Source organism: Bison bison, unplaced genomic scaffold, assembly GCF_000754665.1.
Source record: "Bison bison bison isolate TAMUID 2011002044 unplaced genomic scaffold, Bison_UMD1.0 scf7180017864181, whole genome shotgun sequence".
Lineage (NCBI taxonomy): Eukaryota > Metazoa > Chordata > Mammalia > Artiodactyla > Bovidae > Bison > Bison bison.
In genome coordinates this window covers 7069034-7093637 of record NW_011494753.1, presented here as the reverse complement: position 1 = coordinate 7093637, position 24604 = coordinate 7069034, and the positions used below count along the sequence as shown (strand labels likewise).

General features: G+C 58.6%; 1 protein-coding gene across 3 annotated transcripts in view; it reads right to left on the bottom strand.

The window, feature by feature from the left end:
- Window positions 1-93: 93 nt before the first annotated feature.
- Window positions 94-24604, bottom strand: part of PSTPIP1 (proline-serine-threonine phosphatase interacting protein 1) — a 44459-nt gene continuing 19948 nt past the window's right edge. For 2 of the 3 annotated variants that reach the window (XM_010843299.1, XM_010843300.1), the window contains exons 2-15: window positions 19558-19658; window positions 19150-19224; window positions 11035-11069; window positions 10688-10794; window positions 8928-8990; window positions 8230-8328; window positions 7303-7348; window positions 6314-6393; window positions 5681-5779; window positions 4531-4627; window positions 3910-4000; window positions 1653-1708; window positions 1317-1450; window positions 94-387 (exon numbers count right to left, since the gene is read on the bottom strand). In XM_010843299.1, coding sequence (XP_010841601.1) covers window positions 256-387; window positions 1317-1450; window positions 1653-1708; window positions 3910-4000; window positions 4531-4627; window positions 5681-5779; window positions 6314-6393; window positions 7303-7348; window positions 8230-8328; window positions 8928-8990; window positions 10688-10794; window positions 11035-11069; window positions 19150-19224; window positions 19558-19658 — 1215 coding nt within the window. In that variant the 3' untranslated portion in view covers window positions 94-255. Of the gene's footprint in view, window positions 388-1316; window positions 1451-1652; window positions 1709-3909; window positions 4001-4530; window positions 4628-5680; window positions 5780-6313; window positions 6394-7302; window positions 7349-8229; window positions 8329-8927; window positions 8991-10687; window positions 10795-11034; window positions 11070-11904; window positions 13080-19149; window positions 19225-19557; window positions 19659-24604 lie in introns of those variants that run through there. The other variant, XM_010843301.1, reaches the window with a different exon arrangement.

The window sequence follows — 24604 nt, the reverse complement described above, 5'->3', positions numbered from 1 at the left end:
GGCCTCAGTGACGACACTGCAGGTGGGAAGCTCTGCTTTCCTGGACTCCTCCCCTCCTTTACCTCCTCCCAATGCAGCACTTGGACACAGATGCCAGGAGGAAAAAGAGTGCTCCTTTATTCCCTGTGGGAAAGACTGCTGGGGAGCAGCTGACTCCTCCAGTGAGGGCAGGCTCTGTCTGGGGCCCCCCGCAAGGCCAGGGGGTGGCTGGCCCCACTGGCAGGACAGGTCCAGGGAGGGGCTACTGTTTCTTCCTTAAATCTTCTCCAGGTAGGAGCCAGGGACAAAGCCACGCTGCCCGTTCCGTTGTACCGTCCACCAGCCGTCCTCCCCTTCCAGGATGACCTCCAGGATGTCCCCCGCAGAGATGTTCAGCTCGTCAGAGTTCTGGGCAAGAGAATGAAAACACATCTGGCTGAAGGGGCCTGCTGGGAGGGCCTCTAGTCAGGTCACCCCCCACCCCAGGCAGTAAGTGTCTCACAGCTGGGCTGTCAGCTGAGACATGCCGGCCTCCTGGGGCTGCAAGAGAAGGCCACTCCGGGCTAGGGCAGCCCTGGGAGACCAGCCTCTTGTCCCCTCGGTTTGTCACAACCTGGGGCTGCTTCCCTGGCTTTTCCTCCAAGCTGCTCCCTTCTCCCGCTCCCTGCCTGAGACACAGCAAGCTAGCAAGTCAGGAGCAGGGGTGTTTGCTATTCCCCAGGACAGCCAGCCCTTGTCTTGCAAGCACACCATCATTCTCCTGGGCTGTGCCCCCTCCCCAGGGCACAGACTTTGGGAGTCAGTGTAGCCAGCCAAGCCCCAAGGAGATGTTTCAGTCTCAGTGGATCTTGGGTCCAGCTCTGTACCCCTCGCCTTAAAGCAAGGACAAATTAAGAGTCTCTGGGGATCTGGGCACAGCTGCCCTGTGGCTCCTTTACTCGTCCTCTTCTTGTGGGCTTCAGAAAATCAACCATGCACAGCTGAGGACCAAGTTCCGACCATGACTTGTTCTGGGCACCCATGGTCATGGGGAACAAGGCCTTTACCCAGAGCCTGCCCCTCAGACCACTTCCTCGGGTAGCTCCAGCTCCACCAGCCAGCTGCACACATGCATAGCCCAAGCAGTGCCCACACCTGCCTGGACACCACGTGACCCAGGGCCTGGTGCCGTTCATGAGCTTTCATTCAGCAGGTGTGCACCAGGCCCCTCCTGAATGCCAGGTGCTATTCTGAGGGCACCCACCCCAGCACCCTCAGAGTGCATGTGCCCACATGTGAGCACACCCTTGGGCATGCTGGTGTCCACGCAAGAAGGAGGGGAGGGCAGAGGGCCTCACCTGGGCTGTGTAGTCATAGAGTGCCCTATAGTCCTGGCCTGGCATGGTGGGGGGCCCTGGCGCCTCCTGCACGGCGATGGCAGCGTAGACACCCTCATTCCGGTCAGGGGTAGGAGTCAGGGTCTCTGTGGAGGCTGAGTACAAAGTGAGGTCTGGCACCTGCCCCTTGCAAAAATCAGTAGCCCCCAGAGGGCCCCCTGACTCACAGGTCCTCAGACTTGCTCAGCTTCTTCCCATCCTCCAACCTCCCAGCTATTGGAGGGCCCATCTGTGCCAAGTAGGCATCCTCTCTTCTTCCTCCCCCCAACCAGGGTGACAGTTGTCACCCCTAATTACCTGCAGAAGCTGCTGACAGTGCGGTCTTGGGACTTCCATGCAGCAGCCCAGAAAACCTGGGGGCAGGAAGGACAGGTGAGTCAGGGCGGGGGAAGTAGATGAGGCAGGGAGCCTGCAAGGTCAGCCCTAGCTTCCAGGCACAGATGTGACTTATGGGGTGCCCCTGGGCATGAGGGCTCTCCAAAGGGTGGTCCCAGTGGCTCTTCCCCGGCAGCACTCTCCCAGTCCCTTACCCTGTAGATGTCTTCCCAGTACCTGTTCCCCGAAGGGCCAAATTGGCGTGCTCCAGGGCCTGGGCCAGACCCCTCTCCAGCCTCCCCCACAGGCAAAGGAGCTGTCCCCTAGAGCTCAGCCCACTCACGCCCTGCTGGGACCTTCACCAGCCTGGCCAGCCCCGCCACTCCCCGACCACACAAAGTGGTCGTCCAGGAGGAAGTGTTGAGCTGATTCACCCCTTCCTCTGTACTTGGTTCAGACCTGGACTGAGCTAGAGTCATGCAAGTATGTTGAATAAAAGAAAAAAAAAGTACAAGAGGCAGACACTGGGCACCTAGTATGGAGGCCCATGTGGGTGCCCTGAAGCAGAGGTGCTGAGAGCTTGGATGAGTAGAACCTACCTTCCTGGCCTGGTAGGTTCAAGCTAAGTCTACAAAGACTCAGCTTCACCAAACAGAGACTGGGTGCCAGGCATGGCCAGTGACTGGGAGAGGAGTGCAGAGGGGCAGGTCGTACAGGCAGAGGAGTCTGGGGAGTGGAGTGGACCAGTTTGGGGTGTATAGGAGACAAGACTGAAATAGGGACAAGGCCAGACACCCAGGGGTCTTGAGGGCTCAGTCAGGGGCAGGGCCTGTAGGAAGCTGCCCTGTAGTGTGAGGTGGGACCCAGAGACCTTCCCTGGGCAGCATTTGCAGAGCTGAGGGTCCAGGACAGAGCACATGGACAGGTGAGCGTAGACTTGGCAGGCGTGGGAAGGTCTGATGCAGACTTGCCCTGCCAGGGAGGGTTAGCCCAGCAGGCTGGGGCTGGAGGGACTGAGCTCGCCGAAGGTGTGGGTGCCCCGCCGCACTGCCTGCCTTCCCAGGGTTGTCTACGCTCTCGACTCCATTCTTCCCTCCACTCACTTCCCCTGCCCCTCCCCAGCCCTGCCTGGCTTCAGCTGCCCCACACAAGGGTCCCTGCCTGTCCTCTCCAGCAGCCAGGCTTCCCCTGTGGGACCGCTTTCCCTCTTTTCTCTCGTCCTCATCAGACCCCTCCTCTCTGTCCTTTCTCGGCCCTGCCCCAGCTGGCTCTTCAGGCCTGTTGTCTAAGTGACCACATGTGCAGAGAGGTCCGAGTCCTCTCTGGTTTTGGTGTGACAGTGAGGGTGGGAATGCCCGCCTCCTAAGGTCCTTGCTGACTCAGGGTTCCTGGAGGAGCATGCCGTGGGGCCCACGGGCCGCAGAAATAAGCCATCCTCGGAGGGCCAGGAGCTCCGTCGCCTCCACCCCCACCCACGCCCACCTTTCAGAGACAAGGCCTCTGCACTAGGTTGGAGGGAGAGAGGAGGTCATGGACGCCTGGGGATGGGGCACAGGTGCCATGTGAAGCCCACAATGCTCCTTTAGATGCCCACAGATGGGGCACTCGGGGAACTGGCTGAGGGAGTTGGAGGGTGGGTGCACCCTGAGGAGACAGCCCTCCCAGCGGGCTGTCACCCCCAAGGCCTGAACCAGGAGGGTCCTAGGGTCTGAGTCTGCACTCAGGCCCTGGGCCTAGAGGACGTGTGTGAGTTGTGCAAGTGACACACGGGCCTGACACAGGACCCTGGCACCCACCACAGCCAGGCCAGGGAAGGGGGCTTGGGAAAAGCTGGAGAGTCCTCCAAGAGCACTGGCTGCAGGGCCCGCCCCTCTGCCCTGATCCTGTGCAGCCGGTGAGGGGCCTGACAGGCCGAGGCTCCGACCGGGCCAGCAGCAGAGCTCAGGGGGTGAGCCCGGCTGGAGTCTCCCAGCACAGTTGCTAGTGAATAAGTGGGGTACGACTGTTTCATGCCTGGCTCCCCTTGGGCTGAGGGTGTCCTGAGGCTAGATTCAGTCTGTCTTGTCCCCCAAGAGTGCCCTGCACCTAGACACTACACCCCAGGCACACAGTGGGTGCCCAATAAATACGTGGGGAAGAGCCAGTTGCAGGAGGAGGGGCTGGCCCCCTTCCTGGCAGCCCGCCTCCCCCTGGGCCCGCTCTGTGTGTCCCAGCTGGCTGGTGTCCAGCAGACGCTCACCTCTTTATCATACCACAGGACGGCTGGACGCCAGGGCTGCTGGACAACGGGGCCACCTCCCGATCATAGTAGTTCTGGTAAGGCACCGGCGCTGCAAGTGACAAGTGCGAGAGGCCCCGGGTGACGAGGGCAGGGCAGGCGGGACCTGTGCCCTTTGACAGCCCATCCTCTCCCCCTCCAGAGACCCAGACCGGGGCCCCACCTTCCCATCCTGGCCCTGGCCTGCCCTGGTGCTTGAGAAGGGGGCCCCCTTTCACTTCCCTGAGAGATCCCCCTGTGGGTACCACCAAGACCGAACATTCTAGACTCAAGATTCAGTGGTGCCAAACCGTGAGTGGAGTGGGGGCTCTGAGGCGGCTCCTGCCTCTCCCTATCCCATCTCCCCTCGAGTGTTACAGTGTCCTAGGCCCCGCCTGTCCCCTCTCTCGAGAAGGCAGCACACTAAGGACCCAGCCAGGGGCCTGCTCTGTCCCTGACCTTCCCCTGGGCCTGGCACCTAGAAGGGAGCTGTGAGCCACCCTGCTTCTGTCCTGGCAGTTGAGGCTCAGAGAACCCAGGCCAGGCCTTCCAGGGAAGGTGGACCTGGACCCAGTGGCCGTGTTGCCCACAAGCAGGCCTCACCTGGGGGCTCAGTGCCCGTGCTCTTGGCCTGGATGAAGCCGTCAATGTCGGCATCCACGCTGCAGCCTTCCAGCGTCACCCGCACCTCTTCGTAGAGCTAGGGGTGGGGACGAGCAGAGGCTGGGGGGCCAGGCTTCACCTGGCCCACATTGTCAAGCCTGCCCCCCTCTTTGGGTCTGAACCCTGACAAGGAGCCTTGACGTGTAACTGCCCCAGGCCTGCCTGAAGGGCTAGAGCCCTGGCTGGCAGCTTCTCCTGTTTCCTGAACACCTCGTGTGTGCACATTCCTTTGCATCCTTTGCATTCCTCTCCATCCTCTGTGGGAGACAGGACTTCCTCATTTATAGATGAGGAAGCTCGAGAGAGTGACTTGCCCAGGGTCACAAAGCAGAAAGTGCAGTTAGTGCACTGGGCTTTGGATCTGGCATGAGAGGATTCAGAACTCATACTCCCTCCTCTACTACGAGGCCACCAGGTGGGCTCAAGTCATTTGGGGGGAAAGCCCCCAAAACTCCACACCCATGGGCAGAAGGGATTAGGCAGTAACTGGTGGGATCAGGAGTCAGGGCTGAGAGAGAGCGAGGGCTGCATCAGCAGAGACCAAGGCCCCTGGCAGGGAGGTGGCCACCCCTTTCTGCTGAGGGGGGCCGACCCGGCACGTAGAGCTCAGTAAGGGGTTGGAGCCAGAACACCCTGGAGATATCTGGGGACAGAAGAGGGACTGAACCTCGGCTCCTGCAAGCACCAGGCATGGAGCAGGGAAACCCCAGGGTCCCCCAGCCTCTCTGCAAACCTCTGAGGGGCTGTGTCCACCTCCCTTCTCCTCCCCTTCCCAGCAGAGGGAATAGAGCTCCAGGACTCTGATAGAAGAGTTGAGGCCTTGAAGCAGGGGCAAGCAGAGAGGGCAGACGCCGGGGTAACCACAAAGCACATCTCCCAGGCCAAGAGGCCGTGGCCTGCACAGCACTGAGCTCCCTGTCGTTGGGGCCTGGGGGAGAGGCTCGGTGCTGGGCTCGGAGACCCTGAGGCCAGGGCTCAGGCCGCAGAAGACTAGGTCTGCTCATAGGCTCAGGTGGACTTCACTGTCGCTCGGAGGCCACCCTCCCCTCACGGCTCCCCCCACCACCCACTCCCTGCCCTCAGCCCCCACCTCATCGTCCTTGACGCACTGCATGGAGAGCTGGTTGCAGTGCACCCACAGGGAGTTGCGGAGGATGGTCAGCCGGTCAAACTCCTGCAACTGGAAGGCCTGAGGAGAGATGGGGGTCACTGTAGGGCTGGGCCAGGCCGGGCCCCACCCACAGCTCAGCTGGAGTTGACCAGCCAGACCTGGTGGGCTGAAGCCAAGCCTAAAGGAAGCCTAAAGGCTGGGGGTCCCCACCCCCACCTCTGTGCCAGCCCTTGAGGCTTCTGGGAAGTTGAGCTGCCTGTGGGACTCTGCCCCCTGCCCTTCCCCAGACCCTACCACACCCCTGGGGTGTGTCTTAAGAGGAGCACTGGACCCTGAATCCTGTCTCCCAGGCCCTGTTCATCAGCCCGGGGAAGCTATGGGTTCTGTTCAAGCTTCAGTTGCGGCTTCAGCCAAAAGGGGTGAAGGATCCCTGCCTGCCTGCCTGCAGAAAGGGACTCCAAGCACAAAGCCAGGCAGGGAGCTCCCTGGGGAGGGCCTTGGAGTGAGTGGATAAGTGAAGGAAGGCTGGCTTTCCCCACTGCGGCCCCCTCTTCCCCCACGAAGCGGCTGAAGGGGGGACGAGCATCAGCTCCGCGCCGAGGGGCCACTCACCTCGCAGGTGGCTCGGTGCTCCTGCTCCCACTCACTCCGCACCCTCTCCAGCTGCTCGATGTTCTGCCTGTATGTCCGCTCTGGAAGCGCAGGGGGTCCTCAGGGAGGCCAGCCCACCCCGGTGCTCCCTCAGCGCCCTCCTCCTCCCTGGAGAGACCTGCCCTGGCTGCTGGAGCCGCAGGTGAGCTCTCGTCAGGGCCCCTCACCCTGGTACTGCCCCTGGAGAGGTGCTCAGCGCCCACCGTGTTCCAGCTGCCTCGGGCTGGGGCAGAGCCTAAGGTCAGAATCTGGGCCTCTCACCATCCCACCTTCTAGAAGCTGAGGCTCAGAGGGGGCGGCCCTGGAGGAGGGTGAGGGGGAGCTTTGGGAGCTGGTGGGCTGGGAAGCCAGCGGGCTTGGACCGTGAGCTCTGTGCCCCCCAGCCAAGGGAGCGCCTGGGTGTTGGGACAGGTAGTATGGCAGAAGGCAGAGCTGTGTCAGCAGAGGTGAGGGGTGTTGGGATCTTCTGGCATCGGGAGGAAGATAGAGGAGACAGATGCCCAGAGAAGGCTGTGATGTGTCTCAGTGTATATGAGAGAGAGAGAGGCGTATGTGCAACAAGTGGACCTGTGTCCCTTGATCAGTGGCTGTGAAGGTCCTGAGCCCTGGAGCCAGACGGCTTGCATTCAAATACAGTTACCACCACTTACTGCCTGTGTGACCCTGGGCAAGTTAAATAACCTCTCTGTGCCACAGTTTCCTTACCTGTTAAGAAAGGGGGATAGTAGCAGTGAATGCCTCATAGGATTGTTGTGAGCATTAGTAAAAACATGCAAAGCACCAAGAACAGTTTTGGCAAATGCGAGAAAACACATTTTTCATTTTGCTTGCATAAGGAAGCAAGAGTGAGGAGTGTGGGACTGTGTCCCGAGGGTGAAGGCAGTGTGCTGCCAGGGGAAAGATGTCCAGGCTGCCCACCCCCAAGCTGAGGAGGCGGGCTAGCCGCGTACCTGCCTCCATGGCTGAGTCCTTGCACTGCTTGGCTTTGTTCTGGCTCTGAGGAGACAGAGGGAAAGGGCACTGAGGCCCGGCCCCGGGCGCCTCCCAGCCCAGACCTCGGGCTCCTGGCCTCCCTGGGCCTCCCTGAAGGGCCTCTGTCACAGCCTCCCTGGCCACCTCTCACAGGGCAGGGAGAGCAGACACTAGCCCTGAGGGGGACACTGCAGAACCAGTTGAGGGTGAGCTCCATCATTAACTCCAGCCTCACCCCACAAAGGACCACAGGCTGTTTCCAATAAAACAGGAATAAAACAGAAATCTGGTCATGCAGACACATGTGAAAACTAGGCCTGGAGACCTAGAGCAAGAAACACAGACCTGGGGCTCAACAGCCACTGCCGGACCTGCTAGGTGGGGCTTGGGCTCTGTCCCTGACTTGCTGCCACCAACTCACGTGCAGGCCTCTGCCCTCTCTGGGCCTCAGCTTTCCTGTCTGTGCAATGGGCCAAATGTGTTCTTGGGTCCTGGGGGCTTTGATATTCCCACCCTGGCCAAGAGGCCGGAGTAGTCAAGAGCTTGGGTTCTGGACAGCCTGGGTTTGGGGTCCTTTCTCTGTTCCTGCCTGGCTCTGAGACCTTGGACAAGTCACTCAACCATCTCTGGGCCTGTTTCCTCTCTGGGACATGGGCCTACTGAGCCCTTCTCTGAAGGGTTGGGTGAGGGTTAGCGTCTGCCCTGTGGGCTCTGGGCCTGGGTTGCAGTGGGCCTGCTCTGAGGAATGGGTTGTTGGGTGCAGCCTGGAGATAGCAAAGGGGATCAAACTGACTGTCTATCTAGACCCTGAGATTCTAGGAAACCTTGCCTGGGGGAGTCTGCAGCTCCCCTTCCCACCCTGCCCCAGCCCCATGAGATCACCCAGCCTCAGTGACTGCACGCACCTTCTCCACCTGTTTCTGTTGACCGTTGGTGCTAATGCGCTCAAAGGCCTGTTCAGCGTCATCTGCATCCCGGCACTTCTGCTCATACGTCTTCTTGGACTGGGGGGTGTAGAGGGGCGTGACTTGGGGGCCCCAAGGTGAGGCTCCTGAGCCCGACCTCCCTTCTCCCTGTCAGGGGCTGTAGATGGAAAGGGGGCCTCCACACCAGGGACAGAAATCTTGGGGTCTGGAATGGAGATGGAGAAGGGAGTCTTGTTCCCAGGCCCCCCTCCCCACTGGGGACAGTGTAGCCTGGTCCATGCCCCCACCTCTTCAGAGGTGTGGTCACATCCGACCACCTGCAGGGCTCGGGAAATGCCGTGTGCCATCACGAGGCCAGGCCCTGTGTACACGGTCCTTTCAGACAGCTCAGGAGTCCCTTCTCCCTCCACCCGCAGAATCCCCAGCTGACAGCGTGTGTGACCCTGTAGACTGCTGTCTGAGACTGGTTGCTTACCCATCAGTCAGGAGCACCTCCCCCCACAACAAGGGTAGGGGGCAGAGCCCCCAGGGCTGATCTGCACAGCACCCTGGCAGCCAGTGCAGCTCCAGGAACCTGACAGGCCACTGTGCCTGTTGCTGGATGGAAGCCTGAGCCCAGCCCTGTCCCAGGGCTCCTGGGATCCACACCCCAAACCCGGCCGCCCCTCCAGGCTCACCTCCATGGCCTTCTTGTGGAGCGACAGCTTGCTCTTCTGGACACGGTCCATGACAGCCTCGTACTGCAGGGGACATGAGGCTCTGAGCGTGGGGCTGTAGCCTCAGGACGCTCCCCTAGGCCAAGAGGACGGGGTGTCCCTGGGAGGAGGCCCAGCCTCCCCTCCTGGCTCTGATGGGGCAGTGAGGAGCTGCCCTCCCCCTCCATCAGCCTGCTCGCTCACAACAGCTGCTCCCAACAGAAAGCTAGAGGAGTGCGGGGCATGGATGTACCCCGGGTATCCTCTCCCTGCAGACCACCCCACCCCCAGCCAGGACTTGGTCTCTAGCCAGAGAATACCCAGCCTACAACACACATGTGCACACACCCACACTGTCCTTCACTCACAAGCCTCTGTAACCACGCATAGCAGTCACACTTGTGGGGACCCCAGCCACACTGTAGAAGGTGTCATTCTGTCCAAAATAGCTTTTGCAGACATCACAGCCTCACCAGCCACAGGAAAGCTTGAAATAGCCATCTCAGAGCCTCACAGACGCTCTGCAGGCAAGTCCCAGGCTCAGAGAGGTCACCTGCTCCAGCATCTCAAGGCTGGGCTGACTTGTGGGGTGGGCTTTGAGGGCCCATTGTCTGCTCAGGAACCCAAATTTAGAATCCCAAAAGCCTCAGGCCCCAGTTGGGCAGACAGGGAGTACAGTCACGTGAGATTTCTGCGGTCAGAGCCACTCGTCAGAGCCGGCACCCTGCCTGTGAAGACTGAGAGAGGGCCTGGTTCTCGGTTGGGTCCCTGAAGCTTGGGAGGTGGACATACGCGTCCCATCCTGCAAGAGGGAGACTGAGGCACAGAGAGGGCAAGTGGCTTGGCCAGGACACCCAGCCCCAGGCTGCCCCAGCCATGAACTGTTGCTTTTTTTTTTTTCCCCTCACAGGTCAGTTGTGTGGAAGTTTCCATTTTCAATTCTTTGGACAGTGTACAAAGATGCTCCCTCTCCAAGCAAGAAGTGTTTCTGCGTGCTGACCTCTCCCACCCTAAGTTCCACCCTCATCACTGAGGCCCCAAAAGGCTGATCCTGTGTCCACACCTGCCTTCCCAGAGGGCCACATACTCAGCCAATCAGAGTCTCAGGCTTGGGAGGGGGCACTGGGACACAGAGGGTACCAACCCCACCTCTCATCCAACCTCTGCAGCTTCTCTGACAAGTCGCCTTCAGTCTCTGTTTACCTGCCTCCCACAATGGGGACCTCACTTCCTTCCCATGCATTGAGGGACAGCCGTCCCCTGTGAAGAATACCCCGGGATGCTAGGGCAAGCTCAACACCTCCCATTCCCCGCAAGCTCTGTCTACCTCGGCCTCAGGCAGCCCTGCAGAGTGGCTGCAGTGACCGAGCCCCCAGATCTTCCTTTCTCCCAGATAAGCACAGTTTCTGGTGACTCCCTAACTTAGGTTGCTTCCTTTGGATACTCCCAAGTTGTCGAGTACCCTCCATAGCCTGCTGTAACGGGATGATCGAAAAGGCCCATGCCCTTCACTCTTGGCATGAGACACCTCAGTGGGAAGAGCCCCAGAGGGGCCTTCAGGCTGGAGAGCCAGGCCCTGGTTCCACCGCCCGGCCTCTATCCACACTCTTCTCTCCTCCAGATCACCATCACCCCCAAGCCTGGGGTGCTGCCCCGCCCTCCATCATGAGAGCCCAGCCTCCACTACCATTGCAGTGACCACCGCAGTCTCCCACCGGGCCCACCCCCAGCACCCGCCTCACCTTCTTCCTCTGCTCCTTCTGCCTCTCACGGAACTCTTCCAGGCTCCGCAGCTCCTCGCGCAGGGCCAGGGCCAGCTGGATGTGGGAGCTGCCCACATTCTCCATTTCTGGGGGCAGAGTAAGGACACTGGTCCCTGGCATCAGACTTGATGGGCCCCAACCAGTGACACACTCGCCCCTGCCTGGACCAGCCCAGCCCCAACCCCACAGCTCGTCTCTGTCACCCCCAAGTCCTCCACCAGCCTCAGTTCCCAACCAGAATCCACTCATCTCCATCAGTGGGGATCTGCTGTTCCCAGATGGTCCTGTCCCCCTGCAGCCCAGGATGGGGAACAGGCGGGACTTACGCTGCTTCAGAGAGTCAAAGGAGGCCCTCAGGGAGCTGCAAAACAGAAAGACCAGGGTCGGTAGGACAGTGAAGGGGGACCTGCAGTCCTGGCTGGGCCCAGGGACTTTTATTTTGGTGGGAGGGCCCTGGGTCACTCATACACGCTGACCTAGACCCAAGGGACCTTCACTCAGCCCATGACCACTGACTCAGAACTCACGCTGGGATTTCTGGAATGCAAAGCGCTCTCTTTGGAAATTACAAAGCAATCAATGCCCCCGCCCCCATCCCCCAATGCTCTTGGCTTCTGCACATCTTCAGGCCTTCCCTCTCTCCCCGGAGCCCCTCCCCCATAGTCCTCTCCCAGATGAACAGAAGCAGGAGAGGGTGGGGTTCAGACTTGGCAGGGGGCCTGAGGACGTCTTGGAGGGAGATGAAGGGCAGCTATAGGGGAAGAGGGTGACAAGCAGGGCAGAGGTGCTGAAGGGGAGAGGTGTAGGGGCCTTTGGGCAGGAAGAATGGGATGTACAGTTGAGTACAGCGAGAAGCTGAGGGGCTCCCTGGTCCCTGGCTTGGTAGCTGAGTGGATGGTGGTGACACCTCTGAGAGGGCTCAGGAGAGAATATCGGGAGTTACTTCAGGGTGCACTGAGTTTGGGGTACTTGAGAAAACACAGTAGGAGGCATCAGTCTGAAGGGAGGACACCAAGGAGGAAGCAAAGGGAAGGAGCTGGCTAAGCATGGGAATTGTGGAGGGTGATGCCTGAGGGTAGGGTTGCCAGGTGGCATAAATAAACATACAGGACACCCAGTTAAGTTCAAATTTCAGATAGACAACCAAAGCTTTTTGAATATAAACATGCCCCATGTAAAATTTAGAACATACTTACATTTTAAAAATATTTGTTATCTGAAGCTTAATGGGACAGTCTATATTTTATCTGGCAGTCCTGCCAAGGGGGCTGTCACCCAGAGCGATGAACAGAGGTGAGGTCTGAGCTAAGATGTCGGAGCTCACTCAGGACCCAGTCCTGTCTGCTGCTGATGGGTAAGGGGCACTTTGGTCAGAACAGGACTGATGGAAAAGTGCCTCTCCCACCCATCTGCTCTCCAGCAGAGGCCTCTCTGAGGGGCAAGCTCCCCCTCCTGGCAGAGGAGGGAGGTGACTTGGAATCCCAGGTGAGGAACCAGGCTAGAGCTTCCTGCCCTCGAGTCCCATGTGCATTAGAAGCAGACCCTGGAGCCAGAGGCCTGGGTTCACTCCAAGCTGTGCCACACACTCTCTGTATGACCTTAGACAAATGGCCTAGCCTCTCTATGCCTCAGTTTTCCCATCTGTAAAATGGGGATAATGATATCACAAGCAAAATGGTTGTGAGGATTGAATTTATATGTATAAAGGTCTCTTAAGACCTGGTGCAAAGTAGATGCTTTGCAAGGGTTGCTGTCATTATGCCACCCTCCCCTGAGCCCACATCTGCACACCCCGACCAGTCCCGGGGGTCCCCCAGGCCCCTGAACCTGACCTGAGCTGTACCTCCCAAATGCCCCACCTAAGAGCTTACTACACACACACCCCTCTTTCAGAAATGCCCATTGAATTCACCTTCGGGTTGGAGGCATCCCCTTGAAGCAGCCCCCATAGATTGGGTTCCCTTCCCATCACCCCCTACAGCCCTGTGGGCTGATGGGTACCAAGTCTCCAAGTACACAGAGACGGTGTGTGGAGGTTGCAGGCTGGCTTGTCTACTCTCACGGGTAAAATTCTCTGCCTCTGACTATGGCCCCTTACCCAAGGAGACAAAAATACGCTGCCGCTCCTTGCTCACCAGGCCACCTGAGGAGCCAGAGCCAGAAGGCAGATGGCAGGTGAGGCGTCCTGTCACTGGCTGCATCCCTGTGCAGAGCAGCGTGCCTGCCCCCTGGTGGCCATATGACCACATGACACCCAGCGATACAGCTCTGCCCACCCCCGCCTGCGTGCCTGTGAGCCTGCGTGCTATGTCGCTTCAGTAGTGTATGACTCTTTTCAACCCTATGGACTGTAGCCCGCCAGTCTCCTATGTCCACGGGATTCTCCAGGCAAGAATCCTGGACTGGATTGCCATGCCCTCCTCCAGGGGATCTTCCTGGATCAGATGGCAACTCACTTCCTGGATCAAACCCACGTTCTCTTTTGTCTCCTGCGTCAACAGGCGGGTTCTTTACCACTAGCACCACATGTGGTGAAGACTCCACCCGCCAGCATCTCCTCACCATCCTTGCAAGGCAGGCTTCACAAGGGGCTCCCTCCTCCCACAGGGACTCTTAAGAAACCGACCAGCCGAGCAGCAGCAGCATCACCTGGCAGTCCTCAGAAGCGTAGCTTCTCGGGCTCCACTGCTGTCCTCCGGGAGCCGAAGCTCAGAGGCAGGGCCCAGCACACTGTTTCAACAAGCCTCCAGGTGCTGCTGATGTACATTCCAATGCGGGCCTCATTATTTAACGCTCACAACTCTGCCAGGCAGGGAGGGCACCATCATTAGCCCCATTTCACAGATGAGAAAAATAAAGGTCAGAGAGGTGACAAAACTGACCGTGGCTACAAAAGTGGCAAGTGGTGTAACTTTCTCTTCTTACCAGAGGAAGGAAAGGGTGAAGGCATGGTGACCCCACTTGCCTTGGTAGGGGGTGGAGAGGTCAGGACTCTGGCAGAACTGACACTTTGCCAGCGGTTACATTTCCTTCTTGCACACGCATCTCCTGCCTCAGTCGACCCATTTACGGTTAGAGCCTCTCTAGGCCCAGCACGGCCACCTCTCTACACCCCATCCCTCACCCACAACATGACTACATCCTGCCCAGATCCCTCCCAGAGGCCAGGGCCTGCAACCTACTGGTCCTCACCTCCCTTTGGACCTCACATCCCACAGACACCTCAGAGTGTCCGAAACTGGGCTCTTCACCCTACAAACCTGCTCCTCCTCCAGGGCTCCCTTCTCAGCAAAGGCACCACACCTACCAGGTTATGCACACCTCCCCAATCTATCCATCCACCTCTCACTGCCACCACCCTAGTCCCTGCCCCATCACCTCCATCCCTCCTACTTCACTTCTCATCTCTCATCCTTGTTCTCTGCCCACAGTCATTTGGCCACTTACCAGTTCCTCCTACATACCATGTTCCCTCTTGCGCCAGGGCCTTTGCACATGCTAATTCCCTATGTCAGCATCTTTGCCTGGCTCTCCCTTCTGTCTCTTCTGAGCATTTGTTCCTATTGTCATCTTAGGTTGATACATTTGTCTATCACTGCACTGAAATAAGAGCCTATTGAACAGGGGTAATATTTGGTTCTCCTCCCTGTTGTCGCCAGGATCACAGCCCAGTGAATTAAACTCAATACTCGATAAACCCCAAGGCCTTTTTCAACTCCAGACCACTCAGGGAAATCATCACCCACATTTCCCAGAGACGTTCGAACTGTGGTGCTGAAGAAGACTGGAGAGTCCATTGGACTGCAAGGAAATCAAGCCTGAATATTCATTGGAAGGACTGATGCCAAAGCTCCAATACTTTGGCCACCTGATGCGAAGAGACAACTCATCAGAAAAGGCCCTAAAGCTGGGAAAGATTGAGGGCAACAGGAGAAGGGGACGACAGAGGATGAGATGGCTGGATGGCATCTGATGCAGTGGACATGAGTTTGAGCAAGCTCCGGGAGATGGTGAAGGACAGGGAAGCCTGGCGTGCTGCAGTCCACGGGCTCACAAAGAGCCGAACACGACTGAGCAGCGGAACAGCAACAGCTCTGCTGGGTCTCCACCGCGTGTCAAGGACGGAAGCCCCGTGCAGGCCTCTGCCTTATCAGTCCCCATTGCCCTTTTCAACCTGGCTCTCAGGACACTCGGCCCAGAGTTCTGCTTCAGACAGTTTGAATTTCCAGTGTCAGTGTCTCCTTCTGTACTACTGTGTGACCCGCACGATCTCACGGCCCCTGCTTTGCCATCCTCACCCCTGCCCCCTGCCAGCCACGAGGCTCCTGCCTCCCAGCTCCCAGGAGAGGGCTCCTCTCACTGCCCCACACGCTGGGCCTGAGTAAGCTGGCCTCCTTAGAGGAGGAGCAGCCCTGATAAGAACACGGGCCCCCTCTCTCACTGCAGTATCTTCAGTGATACCTTCATTCTCTGAGCTCGGAGGAAGAGAGATGATGGGAAAAAAAAAAACAACCCTTCTGACAGGAAAGCAGTGTCTTAGGCTTGACAACTGGGGGTGAAGCAGAGACGTGAGTGTTTAAGGATTCAAGTGGGGGCTGTCCTTGCTCGCAGGTACTATTGGGTTGGCCAAAAAATTCAGTTGGGTATTTCATAACATGGAAAAATCCAAAAGAAATTTTTGGCCAACCCAATACAAAGGGACGCACAGGAAACTGACCCCAGCCCTGCCTCGATTCCCCTTTCTGAACCCCTACCCTGTGCAGCTTCCACGGCTTGTGTGGGACTCGGCGCCCTACCCGGAGCAGGATGAGCAAGAGAGGGAGATAACAGCTTTCTTGGGGAGGCGGTATTTCAGGCAGAATTCACAGGGGAGATATGAGGGCATCAGCCAGAGCAAAGGCCCCACGGTTGGAAGGAGAGTCGAGGGGAACTTTCTGCAGGGTTAGACGTGTGGTTCAGGCAATACTGAGAAGCCGCCTGCACCCACCTAGTGCTTCTTTAAAATGCACTGAAAGAGCTTGTGGGGATTCCCTGAGCTGGGGACCAGGTCTTATTTGTGTGTTCCTCATTGCCACTGCCCAGCAGATGCTTGCTGAGTTCATGTGTGAACGAGGTGAGCGCTAAAAGTCATCTAAAGGCCAGAATAACCTCGTCTCAATGTATGTGGCTATGTCTCAGGCCTTCTGGCCAGTCTGAGGTCAGGGGATGATGCAGAAATGCTCTGTCTTCAGGTGGCAGGGGTCGGGGAGTCTGGATGGCTTGCCCCTCTCAGCTCTTGCTGGGCTATTTCTGGGGTCACGGAAGCCCTTGGCTTTGGTCCTCCTCCTCCACCCTGTTCAGTCTATGCACCTTCAGCCCCCTCCATTCGTCCTCTCGGGGGCTGAGAATGAGCATCCCATGGAAGACAGGGGGCTTGGCCACGAAGAGGCACGGGGCTCCCCCCTTCCCCAAGTGACGGATGGGCCCTGGAGGATGAGCTTCCAGCCCCCACGTGGAATAGCCAAGCCAGCTTTGCCAGGTGCCAACCTCAACACAAGCTCATAAGTCTCCATGGCAACAAGGAAGTGACCCATGTTGTCATGGTTGCCACTCATCCTACGCACAGAGAGCCCCTCCAGGTTGGTGTAGGACAGGGTGACCTGGTCTAAGCCAAAAAGCTGACAGGCAGGCAAGGCCAGAGTGTCTGGGAGAGCTTCCTGGAGGAGGTGGGGCATGAGAAGGCCCTGGAAGAAGGTTCTAATGCAAAAGACCAAAAAAGGGGATGAGAGTGAGGTCACCCCCAGTGGGCTAGACCCCAGATTCAGGACAGTGGGGCCCTTTGTTTCATTTTAAAACCTTTGAGTCCCCATACCCCCAACATAGCTTGGGGCATGGCACACACTTAGATGGATGATGGATGCTTGGCCCGTAGTTAAAGAAAGCAATGACTTCATGGTCTCACCAACCTTAGGACATAACTCACAGAGCAACACTTATTAAGCACCCACAGTGCATCATCAGCTGAGCTGGGAGCTGCAAGGGGGCAAGGCCCTAAGGGAAGCAGCAGGTAGGCTGGGATAGTCCAACCCCTGCCTCCTGCTTCTCTGGCTCTAAATGTGCCCTGAGCTTTCCAGCCTCCAGCCTTTGTCCACGGTCCTCTCCCAGGAGGTGCCCTCTGCTCTGCCCTGCTCCTCTGGCCACTCTAGCTCACTGGGGAACTCGGGATGGGGCTGGTTCTCACACGCACTGCTCCCAGCCTGCTCTGGAACCTGTGCGGGGGGGGCAATGAGGCCCCTGTGGGTTTTTTTCCTGCCTCTCCTACTGCTGGGGAGGCTGAGCCCTGGGGCCTGGCCCTGCCAGCCCATGCTCCAGCTCCTAAGTGGTAGGCAGCAAGGTGGACCCTGTCTCTGAGCTCCTCGCCCTGGTCTGGGGCTCTACCCTGTTGCTCCCACCTCAGAGGGAGGCTCTCCCTCCAGGGACCCCACCCTCCAGCTCTCTGGGCCAGAGAAGGGCTGGGCCTCAGAGGAAATGGTCTAGCCGGGCCAGGCAGTCTCCTCAGTGCTAAACTAAGCCAGGTGACCCCAATTTGTATGACTCATGGAGGGGCCCATGAGATTGTAATGACCTTCGATGTTTCTCAAGTATCACTGTGGCTTAGGGCTCTCTGCTTGACATTGTGACTGCCCAGAGGAACTCATGAGTGTGACTGTTCACAGCTGAGGACCCAGGACTCAGAGAGGGGGAGTGACCACTCCAGGGTCACACAGCAAAAAGGGTAGGACAGACCTTGCCCCACCTGGCCTCCTACAACCACACAAGGAATCAGGGCCACCCAGAGCCTCGCCCTGGCCACTTCATGGTTCTAAAGATAGGGCCAGATACTGCACCTCTCCACCCTTCCCACTGCCCGCCTGGCTCCATTTCCACTTTATTCTCTTCACTGGTGGTTTCTCCTTCCCTGTTTTAAGTCCCCTGTGACTCACAGCCCCCTGAGTGTGCCTCATACTTCCTGCCTCCAGCCTGACCTCCCACTGTGGCCCTGCCTGGAGCACCCCCTCCATATCCCCCAGGAGGGCTTGTCTCTTGCTGGGAAAGTTCTCCTTTTCCAGCAGCCCTGGGAGGTCAGAAGGCAGGTGGGGACTCCTGGATCATGCTCCCTTGATTCCAACCCTGTCTGGGAATACAAAGAAGGTCCCCGTTCATTTTCCTTACTGTGTCCTGGTAAAGAATGCCCTTCTCTGTACCCAGCTTGTACCCAGCCTCAGTCCTGCCATTTTTATCTGCTCAGCAGCACACTGGAGTCAACAGATGAGAACCAAACTCAGAGAGGTTAAGTGACTTGCCCACAGTCACACAGCTCATAAAGACCAAGCGGGGACTAGAGCTCCTACGTTCTTACTCCTGGAGCTGCGGTCACGCTTTCTGGTCCAAGGCAGGACCCTTGGGCATTGAGCATCCATGTCTCCTGGCTCTTCAACCTTCCTCTAGCCCTCCCTGAGTCTTCTCTGGCTCCAGGTTCCTGGTTGGAAGAAGGGTCGCCTATGTCTTTAGGAGACCTGGAGAGTGTTGTTTATTCATCTCAAATGAGGCGACCGGGTTCCAGGCTTTGCAGCTGACAGGCTCTGGGGCCACTTTCCTTGAGCAGAGCCAGACCCCCATGGGGAACGGGGGCAGGGGTGTGGGCAGGGGTTGCTATGGCAACCGCAGGCTGGGTCGGGTCTCTGGGCTCCCGGGGAGGAGGAAGAGGATTCAGTCGAGCCCTTCCAGGACTTGGAGTCCTCTCCGCCCCTCGGCCTGACTCAGCCCTCACCCAGCAGGGAGAGTCCACCCTTCCTCACCACTGCTAGAACGTTCTCCTTAGCTGCCCTCAAATTGAAACTCTCTCTGCACCTGCGTCCCTCTCACAGTCTGCATGCAGAGGTGCTGGCCCAGGGGCTTCCCAGCAGCAACTGCCCTCCCAGCCAGGCTTGGGCAGCCTCTAAGGAAGGCTGCACTGTCATCCCCTCACTGAGGAGGAAACGGAAACCCCAAGTGTCAGTGACCAGCCCCCCCGCCCCCCACCGCTTCAAGGTCACATGGCCAACGGGTGAGGAGCAGGCACCCCCACCTCTGGGCCACACGTCCCTCCTGGAAGCTCGAGCTGAGTCAATGCTGCAGGGGGCGCGGCAGCCAGTGGGGTCCTGTCACCCCTTGCCAGGGCTCTCAGGACTTGGATGGAGACCCCCAGGGAGTGTGGGCTGTGCTCCTTGCCCAGAGAGTCTCCTGGGAGCTCAGACTGTGGGCTTTTTGCCCCCACAAAGAACCTGACCTTGCCCAGAGTGCCCAGCACCCAAGAAAGCTGCCCACCAGCCACCCTGCCCCGGGAGCCACTCAGACCCTCACTGGCCCTCCCCATCCAGCCCACCCCAGGAAGCCCTGAACCCTGTCGAAAGTGCCTGGGGAAGCAGGCGGGGCCCCCTTACTTGATCTCCGTCTGGCCACCTGCCTTGCGGGCGATCTGCACCAGCTCCTTTCCGTACCGCTCCTCCGCCTGGGCCCTGCAACGACAGCCCCCAGGCACGGGTCTTGTCCATGGCTGCTGGCCAAAGCTCACCCTCAGACGGGCGCAGCCACATGGCAGGGTCTGCCCGTGCAGGCTCTGGCCCTGCAGATGCCTCCTTGAGACGGTTAAGCCTCCAGCCCTTCTAAATAAACGTTGGCTGAATTCAAGCACATCTGATGGGACATTAGATATATTTGCCCACTTGGGGGAAGGCCCAGTCTGGGAAAAACAGGGGAATCGTACTCCTGACTTCTTAGAGTAGGGGTGGCCTGCCAGCAGCCAGGCTGGCCTCGGGGCTCGGCCACCTCCCTTCCCTCCTGGCGCTCACCTCTGTCTCAGCAGCTCCTCCACATCCTTGCACATCTTCCTGCCATCCAGCAGCCGCTGCAGCAACACCTCGTAGCCCGTGTGAGCGGTGAAGTCCCTGCACTGGGACACAGGACAGAGGGGCGCGTGAGGGCCACGCACAGGACAGAGGGGCGCGTGAGGGCCACGCACAGGACAGAGGGGCGCGTGAGGGCCATGCTGGGGAGCCCTGTGTGCAGCCTGCCACTGGGGCACAGGACAGAGGGGCACGTGAGGGCCATGCTGGGGAGCCCTGTGTGCAGCCTGGCGAGGACCCCACTGACCGCCGCCAGGACCTGGCTTCACCATCAGCCTCCATCTCCCCTATCTAAGGACAAGCTCTTGGGGTTCAGTACGTGGCCTCACGCAGGCACACAGAGGGTCCCCCCCCATCTGTGGAGGCACCAGGTGGAGATGAGCCCTGCGGGGATCAGAGCTCACAGTCACGCTCTAACCTAAGGTGGCCTGGGGAAAGGCCCCCACCACAAGCCTCCATGATGACAGCCTTAGGAGGTGCCTGGCACCATTCACCCCTGTCGCCTTCTCAAGAACCCTCTTACCTCAGGTGCCCAAGTGAGAAAACTGAGGCACAGATGGGTGAGGTGTACCCAGGGTGACCCAGCCTGAAAGCGGCAGGCCTGGCATTGAACCCAGGCTGTCTGGCTCGGGCCTACACCCTTCAGTCCTACCCTCTACAGCCTCTGCAAAGAATAGCAATTGCTGTTCCCTGACAACCCACTGTATGCTGGATGCCACGCAGGGCTCACCCTGTGGGCTCAGGGCATCCTCCTGCACCCACTGGGTGGGGTGAACGTCGAGGGTCAGGATCCGGCTCTCACAGTGCTGAGAGCAGGGCTTCTATGCCTCTCAGCCTGGCTCCCATCCATTTTTCCCCCCATCCATTCTTGAGGAAGGACCCCAACCCACCAGAGTGCTCAGCCAGGCAACTGGGGCCAGCCCCGAGAGGCAGCACCTACCTGTTTTCTTTTCCATTTCCACAGACCATCCCCCATCATGAGCCACAGAGAAGGGGGAAGGGAGCCCCCGCTTCGATGCACGCTCCACAGCCCCGTCTCACAGCTTAGTGAATCAGCAGGTCTTTCCCAAGGCCACACACACTTGAGTCAAGAGCTGGCCATTGCTGCCCCATGCCTCCCCTCAAATGCTGTGTTGTGGGTGTGAGGGGAGAGGCAGGGAGAAGTCTAAATCAAGGAGAGCTTCCTGCAGGAAGAGGTATTTGAGCCCGGCTCTGGGCTTCCCAGGTGGCGCTAGTGGTAAAGAACCCACCTGCCAGTGCAGGAGACATAAGAGACATGGGTTCAGTCCCTGGGTTGGGAAGATCCCCTGGAGGAAGAAATGGCAACCGACTCCAGTATTCTTGCCTGGAGGATCCCAGGGACAGAAAAGCCTGGCAGGCTAGAGTCCACGGGTTTGCCAAGAGTCAGACACGACTGAAGCAACTTAGTACGCAGTGGAAAGAGAAGGTGTTGTTTTTCAAGGTCTAAGGAGAATCGGATGCAGTAGAGAAAGGCAGAGAGGCCACAAATTGTACCAGCTGGCCCCGTGCCAGGCCCAGCCCACCTTCAGTCAACTCAGAACGGTAGAATCTGCCAGCCCACAGGATGGTTAGGATCCCGAGTGCATGCCTCCTCCATAAGCAGCCCTAAAAGTTCCCAAGACTAGGCTCAGCTGCCCACAGGCTGATGAGCAGCAGGCCTGGGTCTTGGCTGGCTACTCAGGGCCCCAGGCAGAGTGGTCAGCCCCCAACGCCCACAGGCCTCTCTGCCCCAGCGTCTAGGCTGGTGTGGCTGCCCCAGGCTCCATTTCTGTAGCTTTCGTGGGCCACTTGCTACAACCAGACAGCGGACCACAGCTTCCTGCCCCAGCCTCCCCGCTGCCCCTCCGGACCCCCAGGACAAAAGCCAGTGGCGGCCAGGGAGGAAGACGGGTCCTTTCTGCTCCTTCCCTGCCCCTGCCCTCTCCCCCTGAGGGGTCATTCTGAGCTGGACACCACAGACCACCAGAACTAGGAAGCGTCTTGTCCAGTGCCCCTCAGTCCTTGGGGAAACTGAGGCCTAGAGAAGGGGAAGATGCGCCTGAGGTCCCACAGGCAGAGCGGGACGAGGGCTTGGACTTGCAGGGCCTGTTGTTACCCCGCCATGCCTCTCGGGGAGGGGAGGGCTGACCAAGCCCAGCCCCGCGGCAGACTCTCTGATCTTTCTTCCCAGCCCCTACTCCCCAGAGGAACCCCTCTGTCATTACAGAGACCCCCGAGTGGAAAGAGAAGCAAAAGCAAACCTACATTGGCCATTCTGGAGGAGGTGGCAGGCAGAGGGGCTTGCAGGCAGGGTCCTTGGAGCTCAAGTCCCCAAAGTTCTGCAGGCTCTAGAATCTGGCCCAGCCCTGACTCAGAGCAGGTGGGGCTTCGGCTGGGTGAGCCACCGTCACCAGTGAGTAGGTTGTTCCAAGGAAGTGCCAGACTCCCTGGGGGCTGTTCCCGGCTGGCCTGCACCCCCTCCGCCACCCCACCTCAGTTGCCTCCTCCGGGGCTTCTGACTCAGGGCTCAGAGTGGGGCAGAGTGGGGCTCAGGAAGCTGCTGAGGAAACGAACTAGCTAATCATTCAGTTAATCAATTAGTCCTGCAGGCTCACCGCCCTCCAGGGGCCCACCCTGGCCTTTCCTCCCGGCACCTAACTAGCTACAGCCTGTAGGTATTCTGGGTTCCCTTTCAACCCCTTGTTTACAGGCTCAGATGGACATTTCCACAGTGTGGAAGCTACGAGACGGCAGGGCCTCCCACCTCCTTGTGTCCCCCTGCAGCCTCCGTCACCTGAGACCTGCCTCTGGCCTTGCCCTTGGTGAAATAGTCATTTATTGAGTCCACCAGCCACACACGATACCAAGAGTATCACAGCTGTCTTCTTATTGGAAAACACCACACACCCAGGGAGTTAGGGTGGTGATGAGGAGGAAAAGAGGGTAAGTGACTGCCCGAGTTCCCTCAGCTGGTGAAGATCAGAATCTAGGATATGAACTCAGGTCAGCTTGTCCCCGGGCTTCCCAGCTGGCACTAGTGGTAAAGAAGCCACCTGCCAACGCAGGAGACATGAGAGGCGCAGGTTCGATCGTTGGGTTGGGAAGATCCCCTGGAGGAGGGCATGGCTACTCGCTCCAGTGTTCTTGCCTGGAGACTCCCATGGACAGAGGAGCCTAGCGGGCTGACAGTCCATAGGGTCTCAAAGAGCTGGACACAACTGAAGTGACTGAGCACACATGCAGTTTGTCCCCAAACCTACATCAGACATTCAGTCCAGTTCAGACATTGGTAGTCCAGCAACTCTGTTACATTTTGAAACATCAAAAAAAAAAAAACCCTCTTTTGAAGATGATTACTCAGACTCCCTCTGCCTCAAACCAAAGCCGTGTTTCCGTCTGTCATTCAGTTACCATGGATTCTTAGAGGCCAGCTCCGTGCCCGGGCTGGGTCAGAGGAACGCTGCCCTGGAGAAGGGCCGGCTGGTTCTGCAGATGTGAGCGGACAGCCAGCAAATGGCCAGAGGCCCCACCCTCGCCATGTGGCACCTGGGGTGATCCACCCCAGGGCGGGGTGCCAGGTGGCAGGCAGATGCAGCTCCCTCCTGGGGAGACCTCCCCCAAGCCGGATGTGGGACCCCAGGCCTTGCCATCCACTCTGTGTGGCCATTCTTGGCCTCCCTTGCCCCACACTGGTCAGATCAGGGCTACAGGAGAAGGTGTTCCAGGCTGCTCCGGCCAGAAGCGTATTCCTGCCTCCACCTGAAAGGGGCATGCGAGAAGCCTACGAGCTCGGGGCTCTGGTCTCTGCTCAGGGATGGCCCACCTGCTCCCTTGGCTGGATGGCCCTGGATGTGTCACAGTCCAGGCCGGCAAGCCGGCCCCAGCCCTGCCATGCCCCCACTGCGCAAGTACAGAGGGAGCTTTGTGCCCATTGCCACTTCCTCCTTGTCACACCCATGCCATTCTTGGTGGCTGCATTGGCTGGGCCACAGAGACCAGAGCCCCAAGCAAGCCACTTCCCTTCTCAGGACCAGGTTTCCTCATCTAGGAAATGCCTGGGGAGGACAACCTCTCCTGGCCCCAGACAGCCCACCCCATGTGGGCACAGCCCCCTGGGGGCAGACTGGCTGCCAAGTTTAGGGATGGGGCCCAGACCTGGCCCGAGAGACTGGACAGAGTTTAGCAGACCATTTATGGGTTCACACCCCACCCTGTGGTCCTGGGCGCTCTCAGCTTCCACTTCCCTCCCTGTAACAAGAGGCCTAATGGTTCCCTCCACCTACAGTTGATCTAAGAAGCCGGTGAAACAATGTACACAGATGAGATGAGGAAACACAAGGTCAGAGGTTGCCCTGAGCTGGCGACAGGGCTGAGGATTATTACCCCTATTTTACAGATGACAAAAACGGAACCCAGAGAGGTTAGCTACCTGCTCGGAAGTCGGTGGGAAACAGCCAGGTTTTGAGCCCTGCTCTCCCAAGCCAGAACTTAGCGCATCCCCCACCTCTCTGCAAAGCCCTGAACTCAGTAGCTGTTCAGCAAGAGCAGCTCCCCATGCCTTGCCCTGGTCCCCCCTGGCTCTCACCAGCCCCTTCTGGCTGGCTCTCACCGGACGGAACCCAGCTGCTCAAGGCTGGAAAACACCGAGTTATCCTCCTACTGAGTTATACACCCTTCCCCACCAGAGGGTCCATTTAAAAGGCTGCAGAAGCTTTTTCAAATGTTCCCTTACATGAAATTCCAGAATATAAAGTATCTCAGAGGACAGCTAAGCCTCTCACCTTAGAGGGAGAGGCCTGGGATTTGGTCACAAGTCTGATCTGCCAGGAAGAAGCTGGGTACTCTTGGTGAAGCCCTTGTCCTTTCTGGGGCCGCCTGACTGTGTTATGGGTTTGGGGAGAGGAGGTGACCTTCAACTGTTCTTTCAGCCTGGAGGCTGCTGTGTGTCTGTTGGCTTTTGGAAACCATGGCAACCATAACTGCATCTTACCTG